This window comes from Micropterus salmoides, unplaced genomic scaffold (genome assembly GCF_014851395.1).
Source record: "Micropterus salmoides isolate LMB-PRFRI ecotype aquatic unplaced genomic scaffold, ASM1485139v1 Ms_hic_scaffold_16, whole genome shotgun sequence".
Taxonomy (NCBI): domain Eukaryota; kingdom Metazoa; phylum Chordata; class Actinopteri; order Centrarchiformes; family Centrarchidae; genus Micropterus; species Micropterus salmoides.
In genome coordinates, this window is record NW_024040707.1 from 13,257,970 (window position 1) to 13,283,596 (window position 25,627).

The 25,627-nt window shown below is 40.4% G+C and overlaps 1 protein-coding gene across 1 annotated transcript; it reads left to right on the top strand.

The window, feature by feature from the left end:
* Positions 1–23,664, top strand: LOC119905735 (fibulin-2-like). The gene is made up of 17 exons (XM_038723022.1): positions 1–139; positions 2,523–3,982; positions 9,789–9,903; positions 10,282–10,411; positions 11,898–12,099; positions 13,031–13,249; positions 13,991–14,101; positions 14,679–14,780; positions 15,583–15,714; positions 18,716–18,859; positions 19,682–19,822; positions 19,931–20,059; positions 20,666–20,791; positions 21,210–21,326; positions 21,435–21,563; positions 21,966–22,089; positions 22,532–23,664. Exons 2-17 carry the CDS (start codon positions 2,626–2,628, stop codon positions 22,887–22,889), a joined length of 3,636 nt encoding a protein of 1,211 aa, XP_038578950.1. The 5' UTR covers positions 1–139; positions 2,523–2,625; the 3' UTR covers positions 22,890–23,664.
* The last annotated feature ends 1,963 nt before the right edge of the window (positions 23,665–25,627 follow it).

Genomic DNA, 25,627 nt, shown 5'->3' on the forward strand with positions numbered 1-25,627 from the left:
ATTCTATGGAAGTTTGTCCCGCCCCCCCAAAAAAAGGGAGCGAGGGCGCTCCCATCTTCCCAAGTCGTAGTCGGGACATAAACTTTACGCACAAGTTTCCTTTTGGAGCACACCAGCACTGCAAGGTCAGAGACGCAAGGTAAGCATCAGGACTTTTATGGATAAAAACAATCGCTGTGAGTGCACGCTTTGATTTAGCTTATTGACCATTTTGATTTCTACTTGATGAATCCCACTGGAAAACATGTGAGCGCAAATAGGCTATTTAGATTTATATCCATACGATCATTTTTTCCAACCGTGTAGGTTTTATTTGAGAGTTAATTTATCGCAGCCTAAATGTTCCTGGTTAGGCTATATGATAAACCGACAAATTAACAATGTTATTAACCTAGACTATATTTTTTATTTAATGTTTACCTATAGATACGACAGTGAAGTTCAAATGTTAAACTCATCTCCAAGGCTACGTCTTGAGAAATCATTGAAGGGATTGATCACCGCAAATAGCCTACTGCTGAAGTCCTCAATTTGAGAGCGAAGTCAAAGTGTGTAGCCTACTTTCAAATAATCTTCCATAAATAAGCGAATTCTTGTGTCCGTCATTTCAGTGGGAACTGACGTTTCAGTTTCAGTTTCACTCGTGGTTTGAGGAATTAGTAGATGCGGGAAAACAGTGTTTGCACGTGTGTATTTGCGTGAGCGCGCGGGTCTCAGTGAGCAAAGGGATAAAGGTCAATTTTAGGCTACTGGGATGGCAAGGCACACAGTCTCTGTTTGAAATGCTTTGTAGGGCATTCCCTGAACAGATAGCTAAACAAACAACCCAACAGACTATTTTTCGTTAACAGAAAAAAGCCCCATCAAGGTATTAAGAGATGCTCATGTCATGCTCAGCCCATCTGATTTCCTTATCACTAAGTGACATTCTTTCCTGTGTTAAATATCCCCCTTCACTTTCTATGAATGTTGTAAGAAAACATACAGAGTTGGGGTTTTGGTGCTTTTAGGGCTGAGTTCAACATATCACATCAGTGGGCCAGATCTGGTAAAAATGATTTTGTACCTGCAGCACACAAAGACATAACTGATTCTCTACAAATAGCTGCAATGCACTTGTTCTGTGGCTTTGTTTGAGTTATGAAGAAAGACAGAGCTACAGATGGTGTGTTAATTCTGAGGACCCCTTCATGATTTTGAAGGCCTCCAAATTGCATTTATTCATTTTAAGTTGATGCACTGCATGTTTTGCTCAGCACACAGGCTGGAATTAGATTTCCCAATAACAATGCACAGGTAGGCAGGTGCAATTGAAATAATCAGGTTCCCACATGTCCTTTTATTTCCTAAAAACATCAAGAGTAATAAGCTGTACCATACCTACTTGTACACACTGTATGTTGCTGCAGGATACTGATGCACTTCCAAGAGCAAGTATAGGCTAAACATCTTCTTCCCTATGCTTTCTGTAGCTGCTCCTCATTTGGTGGGAATCTGTTCCAAGAAGGTTCAGTGTGGGAAAAATGTGATAACAAAATAGTCTACAAAAGAGAACCACTATTTTAGGTTAGAAACATTCCAGCAGGAAATGTCTAAAGACAAGTTTGTCATGCAGGATGATTTGTTCTTATCCTCTAATTTTGAACCAGAGTATGCATAAGATGTCACATAAGTCTTTTTTGCGACTGGCACAAATGCAAGCTGCGAGGAAAAACAGGAAAAGTAAAATAGAAAACACCTGGTTTTCAATATGCTCTCTGATTTGAAGTCATGTCACTTACTCACAGGATCAAGCCTGTCGCATTCTGACTTTGTGCAGCCACTCTGTATCTGTACAGAAGTAAAAACCAAATCCAGTTGTTTCTATGCTTTATATTACTTTTATTTATTACAATATGTCATATTTTCTTATATTAGTACTTTTGCTAGTTTACACGGTATTAGTTGTGTGTTATCCCTGCAACAGCCCGGCTCGCTGAAACAGTTCATGCTCCACCTGCTATTATAGGCAGAAATGAACAATGGACTCAAATGACTGCAAAGTATTTGCGCAACATCCCCACCATATTCCGGGGAGGCAAAACAATTTTTTGAGAATAAACTAACATGTGCTGCAATAACGTAGATAAGTAGTTCTCTGTGCAATACAATTAACACACTGTTTTTGTGTAGCAAACTATAACATTGTCATAGAAAGTTTGTTATTTCAGCATTGTTTTATCAACAATTGATATTTTTTGTTAGGTTTTTATTCAACATATGTCCCTCAGTTAACCTTAACTTCAGCCAAATGTGCAACCACATATAAACCACAGCTTTCATCCCCTGTGGTGCCAAAAGAGTAGGATGGAAAAATTTACAGTTGGCATTAGGTCAAATTAAAGCAGACAGGTTATTCCGTTAAAACATGTGTTTTTGATAACAACTGTAAAAACAAACCAAAAATAATAGAACAGTGATTGTTATCAAGCCGAGTGCCAGAGAACTATAAATATATCATTAACCACTGTTTACTTCCACAGGCTAAAAGACACAAAATTCTTTCTCATCTGGAATAAAATCTAGCCTGAAGAGACACTAACTTTGAAGAACTGCCTTGTTTTCTTTCTTTTTTTTTTTTACAAAATGAACATTCAGAAGGCAATGTTGTTTTTATGTTGGATTATTTTGTGCATGGACACCTGTCTAAGCCAGGAAGACTGCACAGGTGTGGACTGTCCTGTTCTGCAGAACTGCATCGAAACGGTTTTAGAGAAAGGTGCCTGCTGTCCCACATGTAAACTAATGGGCTGCACCTGTGAGCGTTACCAGTACTACGACTGCGTCCAAGCAGGCTTCCAGAAAGGGAAAGTCCCAGAGGGGGAATCTTACTTTGTGGATTTCGGAAGCACTGAATGCTCCTGTCCCCAGGGAGGAGGGAAAATAAGCTGCCGTTTTATTCCGTGCCCTGAAATTCCTCCCAACTGCATTGATATTTTACAACCTGCAGATGGATGTCCTCAATGTGAGCGAATTGGCTGTACCCAACGCAGCAAGAAGTATGAGGCAGGACACTCCTATCAGATAGACCCGTGCCATGTTTGCCACTGTCCAAATGAAGGTGGAAGGCTAATGTGTTCACCTATCCCTGGTTGTGACCTTCGTAGTTCTAATAAACCCATGTGGGTTACAACTACTGAGAACAACAACCCTTTGAGAGACCCTAGCAGCCATCATGGCAGCCACCAAAAGAGTCCTGTGGAACCATTTTCCAAGCTGGCACTGGGAAACACTCTACCACTGTATAAGCAGGACCCACCCAGTTTTGGCACCGAGGATTATGACTATACACTGGCAGGGCCAACGTCTTCCACTATCCATGATCTGGCCCAACCACTGGAATCTACTACAGCAACACCAGTTTACCAAGAGTCAAGCTCCACTTCCTTCAGCTCCCATGATGACAGTAGACATGACCTGAGGAAGACACAAAAAAGCCCTGATCCAGAGAGGAGCAGTGAGGCTGAGGTTGCACATAACATGGATCCAACCACTCGAGAGACTCAGAGCGAAACATCAACATCCCTAATAACAGCAACCACACAGACCACAGAGAACCACAGGCCACAACTGGAAACTGGCGAAAGGACTATTAGACATAACAGTGACAGAAACAGAGTGGTACAGGAAACTTTGAAAGACACAGAATACACTGCCCATGCAAACAAAGGGGGAATGCACTCTGGCATTCACAAACATAGTCAGGGCAGTCGCACACAGAGTCATGGCGGCTCCCATTCTGTCGGCCATAAGGAACAAGAAAAAGTGTCAGTGGAGCACAGGCAGCTGCTTGGTAAAGAGGAGCGGAGCTCACACCCCACAATACAGTTCAATCCCACCAGCAGAGCTCCAGTCAGGATGCAGGAGGATGGAGAGCAGCCTCAAAGACAACCCCAAACACTCAACAACTACCGCTCTCAGGATGGTGAGGGAGACACAGAAGGTAAGTTAGTATAACAGTATCCCAACTCTTCTAAAGTAATTGAAAGCAGCTAAATTTAAAATAAATCTGAAGCAAAATGTTTTGATTTGTTCAATGCCTAGATCAGAATACAGAATTTTCAAAATACATCTTCCTTTTCCTTCTCTCACATCCTGTCTTTTGAGGAGGAATTTATAATCACTCTATTCAACCTGGCAGCACTCCAGGAAAAACAATTGTCCATGGAAAGTCTGTTCTCCCTTGATAGCATTTATCTACCTTACTCAGTAGACAAAAGAACTATTCTTAGCATGTACTAATTTTCATGCATTCAAGTTGAGGTTTGTAAATAGTGAGTAATACCAAGCCTGGTGCTATATCTACATTATTATACTTCTAATATCTGATAAACCCTGTAATCTGTAAAAATTGCAATTTCCCTCCCTACTTTGCTCCGATGTAAGTCCTGGGGTTGTGCCTCCTGCCTGTATCCTTCATGTGATTATCAGCATGTTGTCAAACAGATCAGCCTTAAAGGCATGTAGGCCAATCAACTGCAGGCACTAGGAGAGAAATCAGACGATGAAGTGGTTACAAGGATGTCTAGAAGAGGAGTTCCACTGCACTGGATAATGTGACATATGACATCTTATTTAAAATGTAAAGTTAGGTTACATATACGTTCTAAATGAAAAAAATAGTAATGCAAATTTGTGTTGCTTTAGATTTTATGCAATTCCATATGTGTTAATGATTCCTTTTTTAACCTTTTAGCCAAGGAAAGCCTAATTTAACCATTTCCCCATAAATTATGGCTGTACCAGGTAGTCTCACTATAGCCTTTTACAATACTTCCCTATGAAGAGAGTTACTAAACTAAATTATGAATGAGTGAAATGTATTAGCATTTTCATTTCATCCTTATAACCACTTCAGTGATAGAATTACTAAAGAAATAGGTTCAGGGTTCTGAGGACTCTTTCTTATTAGTAGTGTTTTGTCCAGCAAACCGCAATCTAGAGGTGTGTGGTTAACCTACTTTACAGCAGTATGATGTTTGTTGAGACCTGTCAGGACTTTTCTTTCCTTTCAGCACCTGGTCTCCATAGGTATGTATAGTATATGCTGAATGCATCTCTGAGGTGTTTCTGTGGGATTGAACTCCAGAGGTACCTGTCAAGTTAATTTACCAGCATAAAGTTGCAGCATACAGGTTACAAATTGACCGTTAGTTGCTGTTTGCCATGACACATTTTGGCTCCATACTCAGGTCAAGTCTGGGTAAAATGTGAAACTATGTGTGGACATCTGTGAGCCAACATAGAAATACTTTTGTTCACTAAGGGGAAAGAAATGATATTTACGTTGACAGACGTCCTCAAAGGTTTTCCACACCGGCCATAAGTGCATTAGGATAAAGTTCAGCTATTTAATTGTGAATTATAGCTTCATGGAAGAGAGTTTGAGCTGAAAGTCAAAGCAGGATGGCTTTTTCTCCTGGAATAAGGAGCTCGAGCTAACTGGCCTGGCCACTCAGTTTGGAGGATGGAATGACACTTTTAGGGTTCACTAGTGAAGGTCATTGGACATGTTAAAGCACAGACAGGAAAAACCCAGCTGATAAGAGTCTTGACAAATGCCTGTTATCAATGCTATTAGCGGAGGATGCCAAGGTATTTGGCGAGCAAAAGAGAAAGCATGAATAACAAGAACACAACCTTTTTTCACTAAACATAAATGGGCTGTGTTTGCCGGGGGACACGGCCCAAAATAAATGTTTTTTTCTTTCAGTCAATAACTCCTGCCCATTTGCCCTCTCTCTTTCCAACCAAATGACTGTGTGCTCAGAAGGGGGATGGGATTGTTTAGGCTTTCCAATACTGGGCTGGACCTAGTGTAGGATTTCTTGGGGGCTGTACCTGTGAGAGGCATAATACCCATGTGATGAATGAGACCACTGTTGTGGCTTGATTGCCAGACGCTACTCACTGGTCCCTCATGAGCTGGTGTGATTACCTGTCTCGCGTGAGGCTGCTGGTTTCCCAATCTTCTCAGTAATCACCTCATCTGAAGCATACCTCCACACATTTTTCCTCTCAGTAACGTACCTTCCTACTTTACCAAGCACCAACCTTAACATTGAACTAAACCAGAAGAAAATTAGACATGGAGAAGTTGAGAAAACTGAAGCATGAAAAGCATCTGAGTGCTTGTTTTTATCCACAGAACTGTCACAACATGCTGCATATAGGAGTGGGCTGAGCAGATGTATAATTTTCGTTAGGATGAAAAGATGGGTGAATTCCACTACTGTGAAGATCAGTTTGGAGAAGATAGCTCACTGCTCCTTACTGAAAAACCGCCTTATCCACATGTCACCCATGATCATAAATAAAACAAAACATATGCTCCAGATGTAGGAAACCACTCTGAGACTGGTAGTGAATAGTAGCACATTAACAGATCAAATGCAGAAAATAGTAATACTTCTGATGGAACTTATACCAACAAATTAAGTAATATTACTCCTCACTCTTATTTTCGTCCATCAGGTCCAAAATCAGGATTTGGACGGATTTCCTCTGGCAAGAAATGAGCAAATTTCCTGTGTTCTGGTTTGTGAACACACCTTGGAATATATAAGACATAATAAGGCAATGGGAAACAGGTTCAAATTACCAGACTGTGGAGAGTATTATGTCAGAGATGTGCAGTGGAATATACTTAACCAATTTAAAATGCAAAAAGAATCTCTAATGCTGATGTTGCATGGCAGAGACTACAAAACACCATGGGCTTGCGCCTGCCTGGGTGTGTCAAGGACACGGGTGGTATGTTTAGGAAACACAAGCTATAAGTCACAATAATTAAATGCACCATTAGCGACAAGTACTGGCAGTGTTTATTTTAGTGTTTCTTTCAGGTTATCATCATCTCAGGTTAAAAGGAAGTGTCACTGGTTTGGACATTATGGTATGAAACCATCAAAGACTGAGACAAGCCCCCTGGGTTTGGGTCAACTAACTTTAATCCTGACTAACACTACAAAAAGATGGATCACACGATTGTTGGATCACAGTCTTAGAGAGATTAAGACATAAGTTGTCAATAATTGGAACCTGAATTGGCCAGGAGATGAAGTCATGGTGACCGCAGGAGAGCCCTCCCTGTTATGTCACAACCAGCTGTTCTTGGACAGTGTTTATGTGTTTCAAAAGGCACTGTATCTGTTCAAGTACTCATGGTTTAGGTGAGAAGAACATTGTGTCACTTCCTCCTGAGCTTTACACAGATTCTGAATACACACACACACACACACATACACACGGACAGGTTTTTAAGCTTTCAGCATCTGACATGTACTACCGCATGATTCGTATGTCATGGACCCTCGGCATGTGCTGTTATTCACTTTGTCGGTTCTGTTGACTCCAGCCCACCTGTATTGTAAATCACTGCCAAGTCCACAAAAGAAAAGACACATGAGCCTTGATTAGTGGCAGCGCTTTATGACACATCTAGACATGTTGCAAGTTTCCCTTTTTGGTTATTATTCTTGCTCCATAGATTTCAGAGGGTGTGATGTCACAAGTTCTGGATTTGGACAAGAGCAAAGCATCTGGTGTTAATGTTAGTCTAATGGCCAGATATAATGACAGGCCTGGAACACGGAGATGCTCCTCAGACACCTTTCAAGTGAATACTATATAGAACTCCATTGTGCTAGCCCAATAAATCAACTTAGCTAATTATTGCACTGCTGAATGGAAAGAGTTGCAATACAGGCTTAATTAGAAGGTCTGTCAAAGAAACAGGAAGAAACCTGGTTAGTCTCAGATGTAGCTTGGTTAAAATAGTTTATCGTTGTTTTCATCCCAAGTAGCTATTTTGGTGAAATGCAATCTCTATCCAAAGTTATTTCACCCTCTAAATCCTTTGTAAACATGGTACATTCTGGATATACACATGGAGCAAATTTGTGTCATGTTTTTATTGAATCCACCTGGAGAAAATGAATAGGAGGCAAAAGAGAGAGGATGAATCATTATGTTCTCTGTCTCTTAATATACATCCACTTAGGTTCAAAGGGACTTGTTTAACTCCATGGCTGGCACAGATACTGTAGTTATATATCAAAGAGTCATTGTGCCTTTCAAGGTTTAGATTTTCTCATTTCTAAACCTTTAAATTATGCACACTACAGCAGTCACTTGCTCTATTCTGAGTAATTGCCTTCATCTTACATAGGTAAGTCAAGAAGTATGAAAACAAATAAAGTGGATGTGGAAGTTAAAATGCTAGAATGACCTTGGGCGCTCTCCAATGTCTGTACTGAGCTTCATCTATTTATAATTGCAATAAGATTTTTGCTTGGTCTTTCGTCTGCATGACCACCACCGTCATTTGAACCTTACATTAGAGCAGACCATGCTACGAGAGACCAATTAAAGGTGACGGAAGGTTGTTCATATAATTTTTTGCCACACTAGCGGGGTGGCTCTAGGGATGGCAGTGTTGGCAAATATATGATGGGCTGTCATGAACATTCACAGTCCCCTGGATCTTCCTTACTTTGGTGATCCCCTGACCTTTTCTTTAGCATTCACATTTTTTGTTTGTTTTCAAGGTACAGCATGCCTCAGCTGTACCTTGTGTTTAGAGCTAATTAGCAAATGTCATGCTAACATGCTAGACTCTGAGCATGGTAAACATTACCTGCTAAAGATCAGTATGTTAGCATTGTCACTGGGCACATATTAGCATGCTGATATTAGCATTTAGCTCAAAGCACAAAGCCTAAGTGCAGACTTACAGTGCCGCCAGTATGGCTTTAGACTCTGGTTATAATCTGTTTTCTGATATCGATTTGCATCTGTGTTATAACTGGAAAGACACTTGCAACATATCTACACTATCAACCTCTAAATACCAAAAAAAAAAACCTACTCTGTATATAGTCTATAGCTACTATCACTCTATTCTACTCTACATAATTGTGATAATCAGAAATCCAGTGAGGGCCAGTGTCAGCACATAAAACATAATAAAAAAATGCAGTAAATAAATGCAACATGTTACATAAACATTTAAGAGGGTTATTTCTGGTTCTGATTAGATTGGATTAGTTCATTTAAAATTAAAACACTCAACACTCCGTTAAAACTCTCAATGGTAAAAAACACTGTGTTTTGTGTATATCCAGATTGACAGATGTTTTGCACTGTATGGTGTGACTGACTGTGAAGGCATGAATGTCATGAGATGTGTCTCCTACAGTAGTGCAGGAGCCACAAATCAAAGCTGGAATGCGCTGCCCTGTTATTGAAGGAACACGTATACATTTTCCCCGTAAACTGGAAAATGTGTTTTTGCTCTGTCTGTTGCCTGACCCAGTTTGAAATGAAGTGCTAATGTGTTACTCTTTCACTCTGCTTCTGCTCTGATTAGCCAGGATTTAACCAAACAGTACAATTTTACTCTGAAGGTAATTTTACAGAGTCTTGAGTTTCATACTTCTCCCTGCCAATGAAAGTGAGAGCAGAGTCAAGAAGTCTGAGAGGAAAAATAAAGATTGTACTTGCTTTTCTCAGCGTAAAGTCACTAAAACCAGTTCTAAATCTGTTTCACAAAAGATAGAATTCAGTTGTACTTCAAATATCCTATAACCAGATTTTGCAGCATCATACTGATGAAATTCTACTGCAGTAAATAACTATCCGTTTCCAGCTGAATTCACATTGTAACCTTTATTTCATGTGATTCCTCTGAAACACTGGCTGCACTGAGAGGGATAAATCTGGAGCCGGGTGTTTGTGTTTCATTATAGTGTCTGCCAAAGAGCTGGTGAAGACCTGCTGTGAGACAGGGGAGAAATGGGCTTCAGCTAATGGTCACTGCAACAACATGGACCTACCCAAGAAAGATAGGCACTCCATCTGCTGGTAAGGTCATTATTAAACGCCCTTTCACGTCATTTAGTTCTGCACACTGTAAATCATCTTAAATAGCCTTCTGTGGAAACATAGGCTGTTTATCTACTTCACCGGACTCATCAACAATGTGAATGTGAAGCTAGATTAGAGACATAATGACAAAACATGCTCATATTTTATTATGAGGTGTTTTCTTGCAAGATCAATCAAGTAAATTTTTAAGATTAATTAAGACTAAGACTAATTAAATTTTAACTTGAAAACACATTTCAGTCAGCTCTGTAGCAGCACTTGTGGGAAGAACGGCCCACTCGTTGTTGCTGCAGGGCCACCGTTGCAGTCCAAACACCTCTGCAGTCCTTTCTCCTGTTTGCTTTTCTCTGCCAGGACTGCCCAACAACAGTGCTGCCTCAGTTCCCTGAGAGAAAGTCGGTGTTTGGCTGGAATGAATGCAGCCAGAGCAGGGGATATGTGTCAAGAGGACACCAGCAATAAATGTAGGACTGATTCCTACAAGGCAAGTATATGTGATCAAATGCTACGGCAAAGGGTAAACACAGTTCACTGGGTTCACAGTCAAACTTAATGACATTGTAAATTTCAAATTAATTGATTTGATTAATGCATTAGTCATTGTAGAATTGAAAACATGTGAAAATGGTACTAGTCTGGAGCCAGTAAGAGTCTCTATGCCATGTTTGAGCAACTTTATTCATCATATCTCCTCTGAGCATGTGGTGCCAATTCAATTACTTTATTTTATTTAGACAAAATGATTTAGGGCCAATTACAACTGAAGATTCCTACAGTCCTAAATCTTTACAATCATCAAAGCAGACCTCAGCAATTAAAAATGTCATAAGCCAATTGTTGGCCTCTCTGAAATGTTGAAACACTGATAATTGATGTGGTAAAACAGTAGCAGTGGTAGATAGCTATTATGGCGATTAATGAGGGTCAAGTTATGGGCACTGTGTCACTCTATCACGTTTGGCCAGGTTCCCAAAACCACTCATTTTCCGCTTGACCTCTGTGTTGAAGGATACTTACTCACCTGCTCATAGGCCCTTGAGCAACATGGAGCCATTATCGACTCTATGCTGCAGTGCAGCTGTTAAATATTGGCTTTCACCACCTTTCTGTAGACCCCTGTAGATTTAGTAATATTATGCCATATACAGCCACTGTACATCACAGTGGTCATTACTTCAGTTTTATGTTTTGCTCTGCCCCCATGCACTCTTAAGTGGTGATCTAGCTGTGAGGTACAGGGAAACAGAGTGAGAGGCTGTGAGTAAGAGAAGAGTTGGTCCAAATTCATGTTTGTAACTATCAAAGTTCAGTTCAACAAATTAATAGTCTGCTGCCACTCTTTGAGGCTATTTAGACACAGTGGTGCTAAATGCCAACTTCAACATACTAATATTCACACAATAACAATGCTAACATGCTGATGTTCAGCAAGTAATGTTTACCATTTTAGTGTTAGCAGGCTAGCATTTTCTAATAAGAAACACAGAGTACAGCTGAGAATGATGGGAATGTATTTTTGCAGGTATTGACCTAATGGTGGCACTAAAGGAAAAGTCAAAGGCTCACCAAAGGCTTTAGGATTCATCTTCTGGGCACCATAGATATCTGTCAAATTTCACGACAAACCATCCAATATTTAGATATTTTACCCCCCCAAAAAAGTTTCTCATAAAAGTAATCCTATGCGGATGATGTCAGTACAAATTTTAATATCAATCCTGAAATACTGAAATATCTTGATAACTATCTGATAATTATCAAGATATTTCAGTCTTGACCGAAGTGCTCAGACTGGCCATCCTTAGAGCTGTGCCGCTAGCGTGACTAAAAACAAACCTTGCTAACAGTATGGACCATTCCGTGTAGGCTTTTTCATAAAAACGGATTTTGAAATGTTAAGTACAACAGCTACTGTAAAGAGCGAAATGATCTATGACTACATGTGTAAAGACTGACTGTGTGACCTGCAGGAGTGCTGTGACTGCTGCTCTCTGGGGCTGCAGTTCCGCAGTGAGGGGCATCGCTGCGAAGCCCACTCCTACCTGGGCTTCCACTGCAGACACATATTTCTAACCTGCTGCGATGGGGAGGACAGCACAGCTGGGAATCAGGATGACTGGCACTCTGTCAGAGAGAGGCCCTCTCTCAACCCCACTCCAACACCAAAAAAAGGTACTGTCAACAAATATTGCACAAGCAAATACACATGCATTGCATGCTCCATGCCAAGGGAGGTGGGGGAATGTAATAGACACTGATGCACTGCCAGAGAAAAGTACTGTTTTAAACCAAAGACAATAAATTTTCTTTATACTAGCTGTTGAAAGGAAGCATTATAGTAAGGTTTCCAAACCCTGCTGAAAAATGGTGTGCCTCACTGGCCTCCCAGAACAAAGTATAATAGCCCATATCCTGTAATGTAACTCTAAGAGATCTAATGCCTGTCTGCCGGCCTGGCTTTGCATTCAATTCTTTTTCAGTAAACCACAATGTTGTTAGTAGAATTCTTGCACTGATTTGGTTTGGCTTGTACAAGGTGAAGAACTTGACCATCCATGTTGCAGTAAAAACCGTGTGGTCATGGATGATCAGGTGCCATACATTATGTTTTCTTCTGTTATGGTTAATTAGTCAGTTAGGTAATTTTTGTTTCCACATCATGACAAACATTTGGACCCATTCCATTTGGCATGAGACACTGCTGCAGCTCTGGTAACACAAAGCAAAAAGAAAGAGATCAATCATAATATTATTAATGCACTTAATGGTTATTTTATTGTAACTGCATGTGTATTTTTAAGAGCCCATCTAAGAAACGGTGTTGCAAACTTGTTTAGAACATAAATAATGTGGTATGTGGTAGTGGATGATGCTGTGTATTTTTATCCCTGCAAAAATAAACATTACAATAAAAAAATATATATTTTATATATTAAATTTATATTTAATTATTGTGGCCATTATGTCTTTCCTGTAATTATTATATTTAAAAGCTGTTTTCCTTTGAAGTGATAAAACAATTTTAAACTTTGAATGCAGTTTTATATCATTATACAGTTTAATTGCCTGCGGGAACAACAGCCACTCTCTCTGTTTGCTGTAGTATCTGACAGCCCGTACCCTAAAGAGGCCTTCTCCATTGGTGAGGAGCGGGATGGGGAGAATGCGGTGGAGGGTCCTGTTGAAGTGGAGGACATGGATGAGTGCCTGATATATGAGGGCAACATCTGCCACCACAGATGTGTCAACACGCCAGGCTCTTTCCGGTGTGAGTGCTTCCCTGGATACGTGCTGCAAGAGGACGCTGTCACTTGTGCGCAAGGTAAAGTGAAGACCACCAATCTTATTTTGTCACAAAGATCTAGCAGATATTTCCAGTGATGCCAGTACACAGGAAAGTGACTCTCTGTGCCATTTGCTCTTTGAAATATGATTTACAGTCTGTATTCCTGTCAGGAAGATCCCATTTGTCCTAATTTGTCTACACATTCGTAGTGTATTATTTTCCTGGTCTCTTTGAGTTCCTTCCTGTCTGCAAGGCCTAATACTGGCTAATAATAGTTACTTTAATCACACACTAACATCCCTTTCCTGGAGTGACAGCAACGCTCAACTAATCACATCTCTGCTGTTGTCAAAAAGCTTTTCAGATGAAAAAGAAAGCATTTTCACTATTTGAAAATCATTCTTTGCACAAACTGAAGGTCTGCTCAGGTGTACGGTTCAGAAGTATTTTCAGGTAATGCTGTACATTGTGTACCAGACTTTAATCAACAGTGTTTTTCACCAACACAAGCCTGTCTCAACAGGATCCTTATGCCAGAGCTCTCAGCAAATTACAGTGAGGGATGAGGATCACTAATAACACCAAATGTTTGTCTGCAGGCAATGTTTTTTTCTGTCTCACCTTTACTGCTATTACATCTTACATCTGTGGCAACTATCCTCATATCGTTGGATGAAAATGCAGGAATTGCATAAGGTTCAAGCCTCTAACTAAGACCGGAGTAAATGAAGAGGTGGAATTTTTAATTACAGTGTGATGAGACTCATGTTTCTGCAGATACGGAGGACAAGGAGAACGGACTGAAGGAGACTGACAGAGCGGCAGCAGAGCCTACTTCCCCACCTCTGCCTCCCACCGAGCCCCGTGTCCCACTCAACTCCTGTGAAGGTTAGAAACGTACAGCTTAATGATGGGAAAAGGTGCTGCAGACCTGACAGCACACCCTGAGCACTTTCATTCATCCTTACGTCTTAATCAGAGACTGGAACATGCATCTTGATGTAGTCGAATATGTGTAGATGTGAAGCGAGATCAGGCTGCCACAGATTGACATGTTATTATTTCAAACTCACCCTTTCAATTAAAATTGTGCTGCAAATGTCAAAACACAAGTGGTGAGATGGTATCAAAGGTTAGTTTGTTTTCAGCATCAGCCACCCATTCTCACGGGTTCTCCATATCATAATCTGTGCAGGGCCACATTTTGTTTGTCTTGTTTGGTTTCTATGACACCAGGGTGGAGGTCTACCACACTGTGCGCCAAAAGTAGGAAATACAATATGACCAGGTCAGGGATCAACCTGGAAAAAGGAAGTGAGCAAACGGCAATATTGTAAATAGTGTTCTTGTCTCCCACCCAGAGCCACAAAGCTCCCCTCTGTTTCACCCTGAATGCTCTTGTATGGAATTTGTAGTACAGTATTATTCATATATATTGTATTTGACTGTACAGTATTATTTTCAGGAAACAGCCCATGTGAGCAACACTGCACCTCAGTGGGTGGAAGGCCACAATGCTCCTGCTTCCCAGGATTCTCCCTCATGGCTGACGGGCGCTCCTGTGAGGGTAAGGACCTAAAACTTGGTTGGAATACTGAAAACATTTTATTGCATCACACCATGGTAACATGTGGAAATGTTGTGCAATCATAGAAGTGAAAAATAACTCGCAATGTCAGCCCTCATTTCACTTCTTCTATTTCAGCCAGAGGAGTTTGGTTCCAGTTGAGGAGAGTTTCTTGGCAAGACTGTCTGCCACTGATGTGTCTTTTCTCTAATCAGCGCCTCTAGATTTGGAGATACAGCACTAATCCCCTTCACTCTTAGCAACACACTGTGATGCACACAAAAAAAAGATGTTCTTTTCATCTTGTTCCTGATCTAGGTCTCTAACAGACTATCCATGCATTATCACGATATATCTTACGAACTGCATCCCATATCTACCCTTAATTTCCACTCAGATTGGTGATGGACTGCGTGGTTTATCCTAAGGCAGATCAGCTACTGCTATATGTTTCTAAGCTGTCTCCATGGGGATTTACTGTATCTTTAAGTTAAGCCATAACCACTGGTCTGTCTCCTGTTTGACAGCAGCAAACCGTGGCAGTGACACAAAGAGGGGCTAGGTATGGTGACAAGTTTCTCATTGTGTGGATGTTATGCCCAGTGGCCTTGCCCCTAATGTCTCTCCCAGTGGAGGGCCCAACCTGTCTTTTTAATGGGCTTCTAACTGCTGACTGTTACACACAGATCACGGCTCAGTTGATGGCATTTTGTATATCCTGTACTTCTACTGTTCAATTAGTAATTCTCTTTTATCACACTGACACATTTGTCCTTTATATTCTTTTTTTTTAAACTTCCAGACATAAATGAGTGTTTGTCCGCACATGACTGCCAGCTGAATGAGCGCTGCGTGAACACTGCAGGGAGTTACATCTGTCAGAGACTGATCACCTGTCCCCCAGGATACCAGATCAACAATAACATATGTGAAGGTACACCATACCTTATTAGTATCAAAGTATTCACTTTTACCCACAATGAATATGTTGTAAATACCAGCAGGAGAGCATTTGTATTACTGTATTTTCACAATGTAAGGAAGGCACATTGTTCAGGCAAACAAACCCTTGAAAGTAAGTATTGAAAATTAGATTTTTTTAATTCTCCACATCCAGTGATTGTGTAACTTCACATGTTAGCACATAGACAAGAGGGAATAATAAGAAATATTACTCCAGAGAGCCACTTCCATAATCTTTGCTTGCCCTTAACTCTGAAGAGCTAGTTGGTGTGTCTTTGTTGGTGGCGCCCAACTTTGAGAGGAAGCAGTAAACCTCCCAATACGTCTCATTATTTCCATGCACCATAAATTGGGCCTGTGCAGAAGTCTCATTCATAAAGCAGGATGTTCAGGAAGAAGGACCACTAAGATGAGTTTTAGTTTATGTGCTGTAAGTGCTGTTTTCCACTGCAGATGGGAGACTCTGCCAATATGCAGCTCCTTAAAGAATGTTTAATCAGGCAAAATGAGCATTTAACAAGAAAGTATGTTTAACAGTAAGCCTCCAAACAGCTGCCACTTCAGGCCGTTGGCATAAGTGCAGAGTGAAAAAACAGCTTTGTGTTGCGCTACCTATTCCCTATTCATGGCTTACTAAGAGACTGTAATGAAACTCTCCTTTTTCCTCTTCTGACAAATAAAGCAAAGTCACCACACTGGAAGAAACTAAATTGTGTCCCTCTCCCTTCTCGAAACAGAATGACTCAGATAAGACCATGAATTAATTGTGCATTCTTGCATTAATATTCACTGTCTTCCTGACCCAGTGTGTTCAACAACCTTAACACCAGATTGACACATTTTGTGCCAAAAATCACTCTTTGTTTTTGGTGTCATAGCTCAATCACACCAGAATGTCCAGATATCACACACATATTGCTTAAATCAGTACAACTTACTCTTTCCAGTTTCAGTTTCTTATTTAAGATTTTGGCACATAATCAACAAATTTTGACTTTTTTTAACCATCAAAAACCATCAGTGCAAACATGAATTGCTTGTAGCCAATGCAGCATGAATTTCTATAGTGCAGATTTGCCAAAATGTTAACAATATCAGGGGCTCAGGGGCTCAGGTGTAGCCTACAGCTAACACAGTAACTCATGGCAATATTACACTTCCTGTTCACATCATCCAAAGCATAGTGGACATATTAGGGTCAAAACATATTAATCATAAATGGAATTAAAAATAACAGAAGTGACAAGGAGTGACGTTTTCATGTTTTACACAAGTGGATTTTTTAAACTTTATTGTACTAAGGCAAAAAATGTCAATGTGGTTGTTATATCCATGGAACACCAATATTCTAATCATACTTCATACTTCATTCATATATTTTATTATTTTAAAAAGTCTATCTATTATTTTAAAAAGTCTGCAAATGAGAGGAAAAGTCTGCAGTCATGCTATCTACTCTGTGAGGCTGTATTTAGGCAGAGCAGTGCTTTTGCTAAAAGCTCACATTCACAATACAAGATAAAAAGGTCAGAGGATCCCCAAAGTTATTACAATTCATCCTGAGGGGGACATAAATGTACCAACTGTATGGCAATCTATCCAATAGTTGTTGAGCTATTTCACTCAAAACCACAAATCTCAAAGTCATGGTGGTGCTTTCCTCTAGCACCACCATGACTTTGAGATTTGACATGAGAGTCAGAGGGTCACCAAAGTCATTAGGATTTATTGACTAGGAATCAAAAACTCCTGTAAGTTCATGGCAATAGCTGATATTTCCATCTAGACTGAAGTGGTGGACCAACCTTCGTGCCAATGGCAAAAATTTTTTTAATTAAACTGTGTAAAACGTTTCTTTTCATAAAAAGTGTCCTTGCATATGCTTATTATCTTCTTCAGCCAAATTCATTCTGGAAATAACAATACTTACGAACTATGCAGTGACTATGCCATAACCCTGTGAATACAGGGAGTGAAAACAGTCAAAAAAAAACAACCAAGTGTTCAAGGGGATAAATTCTCACGTACAGCACATAGACTCTTTGACCTTGTAGGTTTCTTGAACCCATTGCCTTCAGGGAGGCCACTGCCAATCACTCACACATTTATCCTACTTCCTGGCTTTTCTGTCTCTGTCTCCGCCGGTGCCGGGCCCACTCAGCTCTTGCCGACTCTGCCAGGCTTGTGTCAGGAGCAAGATGCTCAATCACTATCTGCTGTTTAGACACCTACCCTACAGTGTATCAGCAGGGCTGCCTGCCAGAGCTGGTTTAGGCCATACTACAGCAATTACATATAGTGAAATCCTGCAAGCCTCCCTGAAAACTCAAGACACTCATGCATTATGCACACACACACAAACACACACACACACACACACACACACACACACACACACACACACACACACACACACACACACACACACATTTTGTGTTCTTTTGAGATTTCCCTCCAGCTTTGGTTCATACTGTGGCAGATGTGGAAGGCTGATTGACAGTAGGTAAGTCCCTCAGTAGACAGGTGTTAGAGTACTCTAGGGGAATAAACCACAATGTTAATTCACGAAGACTACTGCATGTGACTTCCGCTGGTTTGACTCATTAGATGTATTCATCTAGTTGAAATAATAAACTGTCATTCAGGCCATTCTGGTTTTAACAAGAGCTATTAGTATAGATGATGATATAGAAGAGGTTCCAATACAATTATTTTAGTGTTGATTAACCTCTAGAGTATTGACAGGGAGAGCATTAAGATAAATAAACAGCAGCCTGTCGAATCTGTCATTTAACCACAGTGCCATCCAGTGGCGAAATTTGGCATTACATGTATGGATCTCGTAGCATGCACTGTTTAGTTAACACGTTATGGATTATTAGCCTCAAACAAATAATGGTTGAGGTGTGCTTTATTTGCAATTAAAAATGTATTCAGTCCTCATTAGCGCATTTATTCATCTTATTCCTCAGATATCAATGAGTGTGTGCAGCGGACCCATAACTGTGGACTTGGCTTTGAGTGTGTCAACACTGAGGGCTCCTTCAGGTGCAACCCCATACCTCGATCTCAGTGTCCAGTGGGCTTTAACTGGGACGCACAGGGCAAATGTATAGGTAAAGGAATTCACTTTCTTACTGAGATGATGATATAAGTTTTTTACAGTGAGGTTTACAATTGTTCCCTGTCTTGGGCAAGGGAGTGGGGGCAAAACATATGGAGGTTTTCACTCAATTCATCATCCTTTTTCTGGTTTTAATTGTGCTAACAGAGGAAATAAACCGAGAAAGTGTTTGGTTGGGGAAAAAAAAAAAGATTCAGTTTTAATTTGTGTCACTGTATGAGGGTTTAACAAGCAATTAAGGGTCTTCTGTGTGGTTTTACATAACAGTCAGTATAGTTTTTGTTTTTAGAGATTCACAATCTTATTCCCAAGCACACGAGTGAACCAAGCCAACCACAAAATTTCCCCACAGGTGAATCATAGTCCACATACACGCACGGCAGTACGACGTGCAGGTGAATCAGCATAGCTGCAGCAACAGAGGGGTTAAATGCCACACAGACAGGAGATCAGAGAGGTTGCTGTTAGGGACTGCAGAGGGGTGGATAAAAGCCAGTCCTCTGTCCTCCTACAGTACAAACTGATGCTGTGGAATTAGCCCCCAGGGGCAGGAACTGGGGCAAGTCGAGGCAGCCGACGCCCCTGTAAAAGAAGTGAAAAAGAAATGCTCTGAGAAATGACAAAATTGAGAAAATGTCAGACACACACACACAACAAAGTTATCCATGGGAATGCAACTGTGTGATGTGTGTTTGCTTTGATACCACAGTGTGGCTAAAGAGCATGCCTTTGTGCCTTTAGGTCTCCTCACTTCATCTGTCTTTCTTTTTCTTCTTCATCCCTCTCTGTCTTTCTCTCTCTCTCCTTTTGACAGACATTGATGAGTGTGGCGCTTTGGCCCAGCCATGTAGCCAGGATTTTAACTGCATCAACACAGTGGGATCCTACATGTGCCAGAGGAAGATAATATGTAGCCGCGGCTATCATGCCAGTCCTGATGGATCCAGATGTATTGGTATGATTTGTAATTGTTACACATGAACAAACGACATTGATTCATGAAGTGGGGGCAGCTGAATAATTGTCATTTAATTGATTTTTCCATCTCTTGTGTGCCTTGTAGATGTGGACGAGTGTCAGGGCAGTCTGCATCGATGTGGAGAGGGCCAGCTGTGCCACAATCTGCCTGGTTCCTATCGTTGTGAATGCCAGACAGGCTATCAGTATGATTCATTCAGGAGGATGTGTGTAGGTATGCTGGACATAATACACATTATCATTCAGAAGTAGCACACTTGCTACATTTTAAGAGACACAAGTGGAGCTTTATGCATTTTGTCTTAACCCTCCTTTCTCTCACTTTCCTACTTATACTGTTCTCTGTTTACCTTTTTTTCCCCCTTCATCACTTTATCACTCATTTGCACTACTTTACAGCCGCCCCTCTTCATTGTCTGCCCATTCTGCTGTTCCTGTTTATTATTCTGTGGTGGGAAAGCTGCTGCTGTTTCCTGGGTTCTGCTGCTGCCTCCTGCAGTAGCGACTGGGGTGATCACGTCTCCTGCTGCAGAGGACTCTGTTCTGCCCCTGCTGCTTGCTTGCTTGCTGCTGCTGCTCCCTCTGTTTGTGATTCACTGTGTTGTGACTCTCATGATAATGGACTCTGCTCAAGTGTTTAGACTATGAGCAGGCAGCTGGTCCCCTCACACTGCACTCACGTTGACATGCACACAAACGCACACAGGCATACACACAAACACCTGCTTGGTTGCACACGTACACTTGAACACATAATACACATATACATAAATGCAATACACACTTACAGAGGTATGATGACACTGCTTCTTCCTATCAGATGTAAATGAGTGCTGGCGCTATCCAGGCCGCCTGTGTGCCCAGACCTGTGAGAACACCCCAGGCTCCTATGAATGCTCGTGTACCTCTGGCTTCCGCTTATCCAGAAATGGGAAGAACTGTGAAGGTGTGTGTGTATAAGTGTCTGCCTGCATAGGTGTGAGAGGGTGCATGCATGTGTACGTGTTGGTGCATGTGGTTGTATGTTTTGGTGAATCTGCGCGTGAAAATATGCGTGTTTAATGTCTGACTGTGTTTGTTGGTGTACCAGACCTGTGTGTGTGTGTGTGTGTTTGTGTGTTTGCGTTATTCCTAGACTGAGCTGATATTAAAGCTGGCCACTGTACAGTATATTGCTGAAGAGGAACGGCAGTTAGAGGTATTAGTGTATTACACTGTATGTCATACCATGCCTCCAAGCACAAAACAGTAAAAACATAATTGGCTTAATCACAACATCTTGTTTATATGTTAGGATAAAAACATTGAAAACCCTTTGATCAAGTCAATTGTGACAGTAATGAGCCCTAACCTCTAATCTCCAGATGTGAATGAGTGTTTGGCCAGCCCATGCAATCAGGAGTGTGCCAACATCTATGGTTCCTACCAGTGCTACTGCAGACAGGGCTACCACCTCAGGGAGGATGGGCACACCTGTGAAGGTGGGGCACACTCTATTACACACCACAAATACCATATTTATACGAAACTAATGTTCAGACAGGTTTATGAATCAATCTCACATGATTTACTTCCTCCTTTTTGCTCAGACATCGACGAGTGTTCCCAGAGCATCGGCCATCTGTGCACCTATAAGTGCGTGAATGTTCCTGGCAGTTACCAGTGTGCCTGTCCTGAATATGGATACACCATGTCTCCAAATGGACGCTCTTGCAGAGGTGAACACCCTTCTAAAAAACAAAACCAACAAAATGCATACACTCACTGTATTGTAGCTGCTTCAATACACATGCACCTCATTGAATTCTGCTCTGAAACAGATTTTTAAAATGTCTCTGCACCCATTTAACTCTACATTGAGTGTAATGTTCTGCACAGATAAATATAATTGGTACTTTTACAGTGGCTCAGTAATTACACAGGCTATAAAACTTTATTGTACTAAAAATCTTGTCTAGCTAATTTGAATTTTTTTACTTGAGCAGTTTTTTCATTCCCCACAAGGATTAGTTTTGTCCTACATGTTTCGGCAATGAGGCTTTTCCTCAATGTCCAACTGTAACTAGCACGTTTCTTCGGCTCCAGGCAGTAAACCAGCCCTTGTGCATTAACTGTTCTAGATATCGATGAGTGTGCTACAGGCGCCCATAACTGCTCTCTGGCCGAGACCTGCTACAACATCCAAGGAGGGTACCGCTGCCTTTCTCTCACCTGTCCACCAAACTACCGCAAGGTGTCTGACACGTGAGTGATATAATCTGTTTAAAAGCCATACCAATGTTCAATATGATGCCTGATTGATCTTTCAAAATGCTGATATTCTGTTATGTAGTTTATGATATATTTGGAGTTTGATCTATTTAAAGTCGATAAGGACAACTCAGTCAGTTTAACTGTTGGGCAATTTGGTGGGGGGGTTGGGGGGCGGGGGGGGGTTGGGCATTCCGTCTTTATTGGACAGAGTGTGAGTGAAGAGAATTAGTATTCAGTAAGAATTAATGTATAGGAAACTGATTTAATAATAATTCAGTAATAAAATGATGCTTTTTTATCTTGAAATATTTAATTAATTATAATATTTATCTTGTCTTAACATGTTTTATTTCTTTTTTAAAGAACTTAGAATTGCCTTGTTGTTGAAAAATGTTGAATACAAAGAAAGTTGCCTTACCTGTGTCCCCTGTAGGCGCTGTGAGCGGATCAGCTGTCCTAACTACCTGGAGTGTCAAAACTCTCCGCTGAGGATCACCTACTATTACCTCAGCTTCCAGTCCAACATCGTCATCCCTGCACAGATCTTCCGTATCGGACCCTCCCCTGCCTACTCAGGAGACAACGTCATCGTCAGCATCACGCAGGGCAATGAGGAAAACTACTTCAGCACCCGGAAGCTGAATGCCTACACAGGTGCTGTGTACTTGCATCGACAGGTTGAGGGTCCAAGGGATTTCTTAATCAATGTGGAGATGAAGCTTTGGAGACAGGGGACGTTCACCACTTTCCATGCCAGGATCTACGTCTTCATCACAGCCAACCCCCTCTAACAGTTAGAGATGTGCAGTGGCCACTATGGACCTTAATTCAGTTCCTGAAGACTTTTCATATCACTATTTAACAACGTCATAAAGTATTCCACTGTCTGTCATGATTGGTTTTAGTAGTTAATCTTGCTTATGTCCAGTTGAAGTTAATATTTAAGCATTGTTGTAAGAGTTGTGGAATATTCAGAAAGAAACTGTTGAACACTGCCTTATGCCCATTTGTTTTCACAGCAATTGCATGAAAACCCTGTAATGGCAAGTTATCTTTTTTCATTTTCCACTGGAATTATACATGTAAGTAATTTCCATTAAGGAAAATACATTCTATATTTTCAAAAACCCATTAATATCTGAATCCAAAATAATAACTTTAGAGATACAAAGATATTTATTATACCACCAGAATGAAACAATTTGCCATTGTTTTGATGATCTTAACCCGATGTAAGTAAAGCATAAAAATGATAACAGGCAATCTCAAGCTTCTTCCCAGCTCTTTTTTTGTAATAAGAGACTTATTGCTCATATCATCCTGTTATAAGATGAAGATGTGTAATTTGATAACAATGTGACAAAAAGCAGAAGATGAGTTTCCATTACAGCGCCTAAACTAGTATGTCTCTTTTCTTTTACCCTTCATATTTTATCATTTTATATTATTCTATATGGTGTATTTTTGTATGAGACACATTATGTATGGATGTATCATATTTTTATGCTAGATTCATAAGCTACAGTATTTTACTAAAAATAATAAACACCTACGTGATTTGGTGAGTATTGGCAACTTTCATTTATGGATAATAATTATTGAGGAGGAGTGTGTATTTTTGTTTCATAGTCTTTCCTTAGTCATTTCCACTTGACAAACTGGTTTAATTATGCACCATTGTATATAGTAAACATTATTATTAAAGTATATAATCCCTTCTTGTCAGGGCATGTCACACAGTAAATATCTATACCTATTTACATGCCTGTTCACACCTTGCAAGTGAGCTCAACATGAGCATCATCCTTCAACACATGCCTCCTTGACGCACACACATTCTACGGCATCTAATAAAAGCAATGATCATGTAGTGTTTGAAATCTGACATAATATAACATTCTTTATAGTCTTTTTTATATTTATATGTTAGGTCTTACAGGCTCTAAACAAGTTCTACCCCATACTGTAGATTGTAACATAGAAAGAGTTATACTCCCATCTACAGGGTGAGTGCAGTCCTACACCTGGACATTTTGGCTTTCTTCCAAGGCAACAGTAGTTTTTTAAACAATAAAAATATAATTGTGTAGAAATATGAACTAAATAAAGTATAAAACATCTATAAACAAAGGAGCTAAGATGATTTTATTTTTCTAAGCTCTACGTAAAGCTATAAGGTCATCTTCTGCTCTCCTCAGTTCAGCGAATCTCCTGGACCTGCTGTAATTATCAGGAAAGGGTGTGTGTGTCTCTGTGACAGCTGTATTAATGCATGTTGCACATCCAAACATGGCTGCTCGCCAGTTTTTCTGGTCTCTGAGATGAGTTATAATGTTGAAGGTCATTTCAACAAAAGAGACTGATTTCTGTGATTTCTGCATTAATTTTAGTCCCTTATTCCTTGCTTGGTGAAAATGAACAGTTGTTGGTTAGTCCCAAAAGAATCAAGGAAACATTAAGTAAAGCTTTCTCATTCTTTGAGTGTAAGACGCTCCTCCTAACATAACTCATAATAATAGCTACGAGTATATGACTGACTCAAGCACACCCAGTGACTGAGATGCCACTCTTGGTATGTACAATACATAACCAGCCTTAGAGCTGTGATTGATGTCTCTTTCCCCTAATTAGCTTTATCTGCTCTTCAAGATTAGGTGGTGCTATGTCTCAGGGACAGTGAATCACACATCCCAGACAGGGGAAGATACACACATCTATCATGGGTTTAGAGACACTGACAGGAAGTTTTGAAATATACTGGACAAAGGAAGAGGGAACTGTAATGAACTGTACTAAAGATCATTAAGCTTTCTGTGTAGCCTCAGTATTATAGTTGAGGAAAATGAACAGGGAATGTTCTCCCCTCAGTCAGCAGTAAATGATGACATGCCCTTGAGCAAGGCACTCAACTCTCATTGCTCCAGTGGAGATGCCTTTTTAGCTGAAACCAGAAGACTGTGTACACAAAAAACACACAAAAGTTGGGTCAATATAGCTTCAACGCAATATGAGTTAAATTCACCCAGCATGGGTAGAAAACCACACAAGACTATGGGTTGTTTCGACCCAGTGTGAGAGTTATTTTTTATCTTACTGGTGAGCCATTTTACCAAACTTTGCAAACTGTTCTAATATACTCTAGCTATTTTTACTTGAACTTGCTTATCAGTATGTGTTACTGATTGCAAATAATATGTGTTTCCTCTGCAGTTTTGAACATCATGCACATCATTTTGTACTACTACATTTGTGACGGTTTCAAGGTAAGGCTGTCTGGGTCAAATACTTGTTTTTGGCTTAATAACAGTAATATAAAAATAAAAAATTAGGAATGGGTCAAACAACATGTTGGCAAAGTTAACGCATAACTTCAGACCAAAAATAGGTAAATTTTGACTGTTGTAGTTGTAGTGCGGCTGTAGCCTTTTGTAGCATGTCAATCCCCATGTCTCTCTCTGCTTTGTTTCCTGTCATCTTTCTTCTTTACAGTATTTAATTAAAGACATAAAATGGTCAAAAAAAAAAAACT

Excerpts from the sequence above, each read along its gene's own strand:
- LOC119905735 (XM_038723022.1), top strand. The coding sequence starts at position 2,626 with ATGAACATTCAGAAGGCAATGTTGTTTTTATGTTGGATTATTTTGTGC. Across the intron at positions 9,904-10,281 it reads GATAGGCACTCCATCTGCTG|GACTGCCCAACAACAGTGCT; the intron begins GTAAGGTCATTA and ends TTTCTCTGCCAG. Across the intron at positions 20,060-20,665 it reads ATTCAGGAGGATGTGTGTAG|ATGTAAATGAGTGCTGGCGC; the intron begins GTATGCTGGACA and ends TCTTCCTATCAG.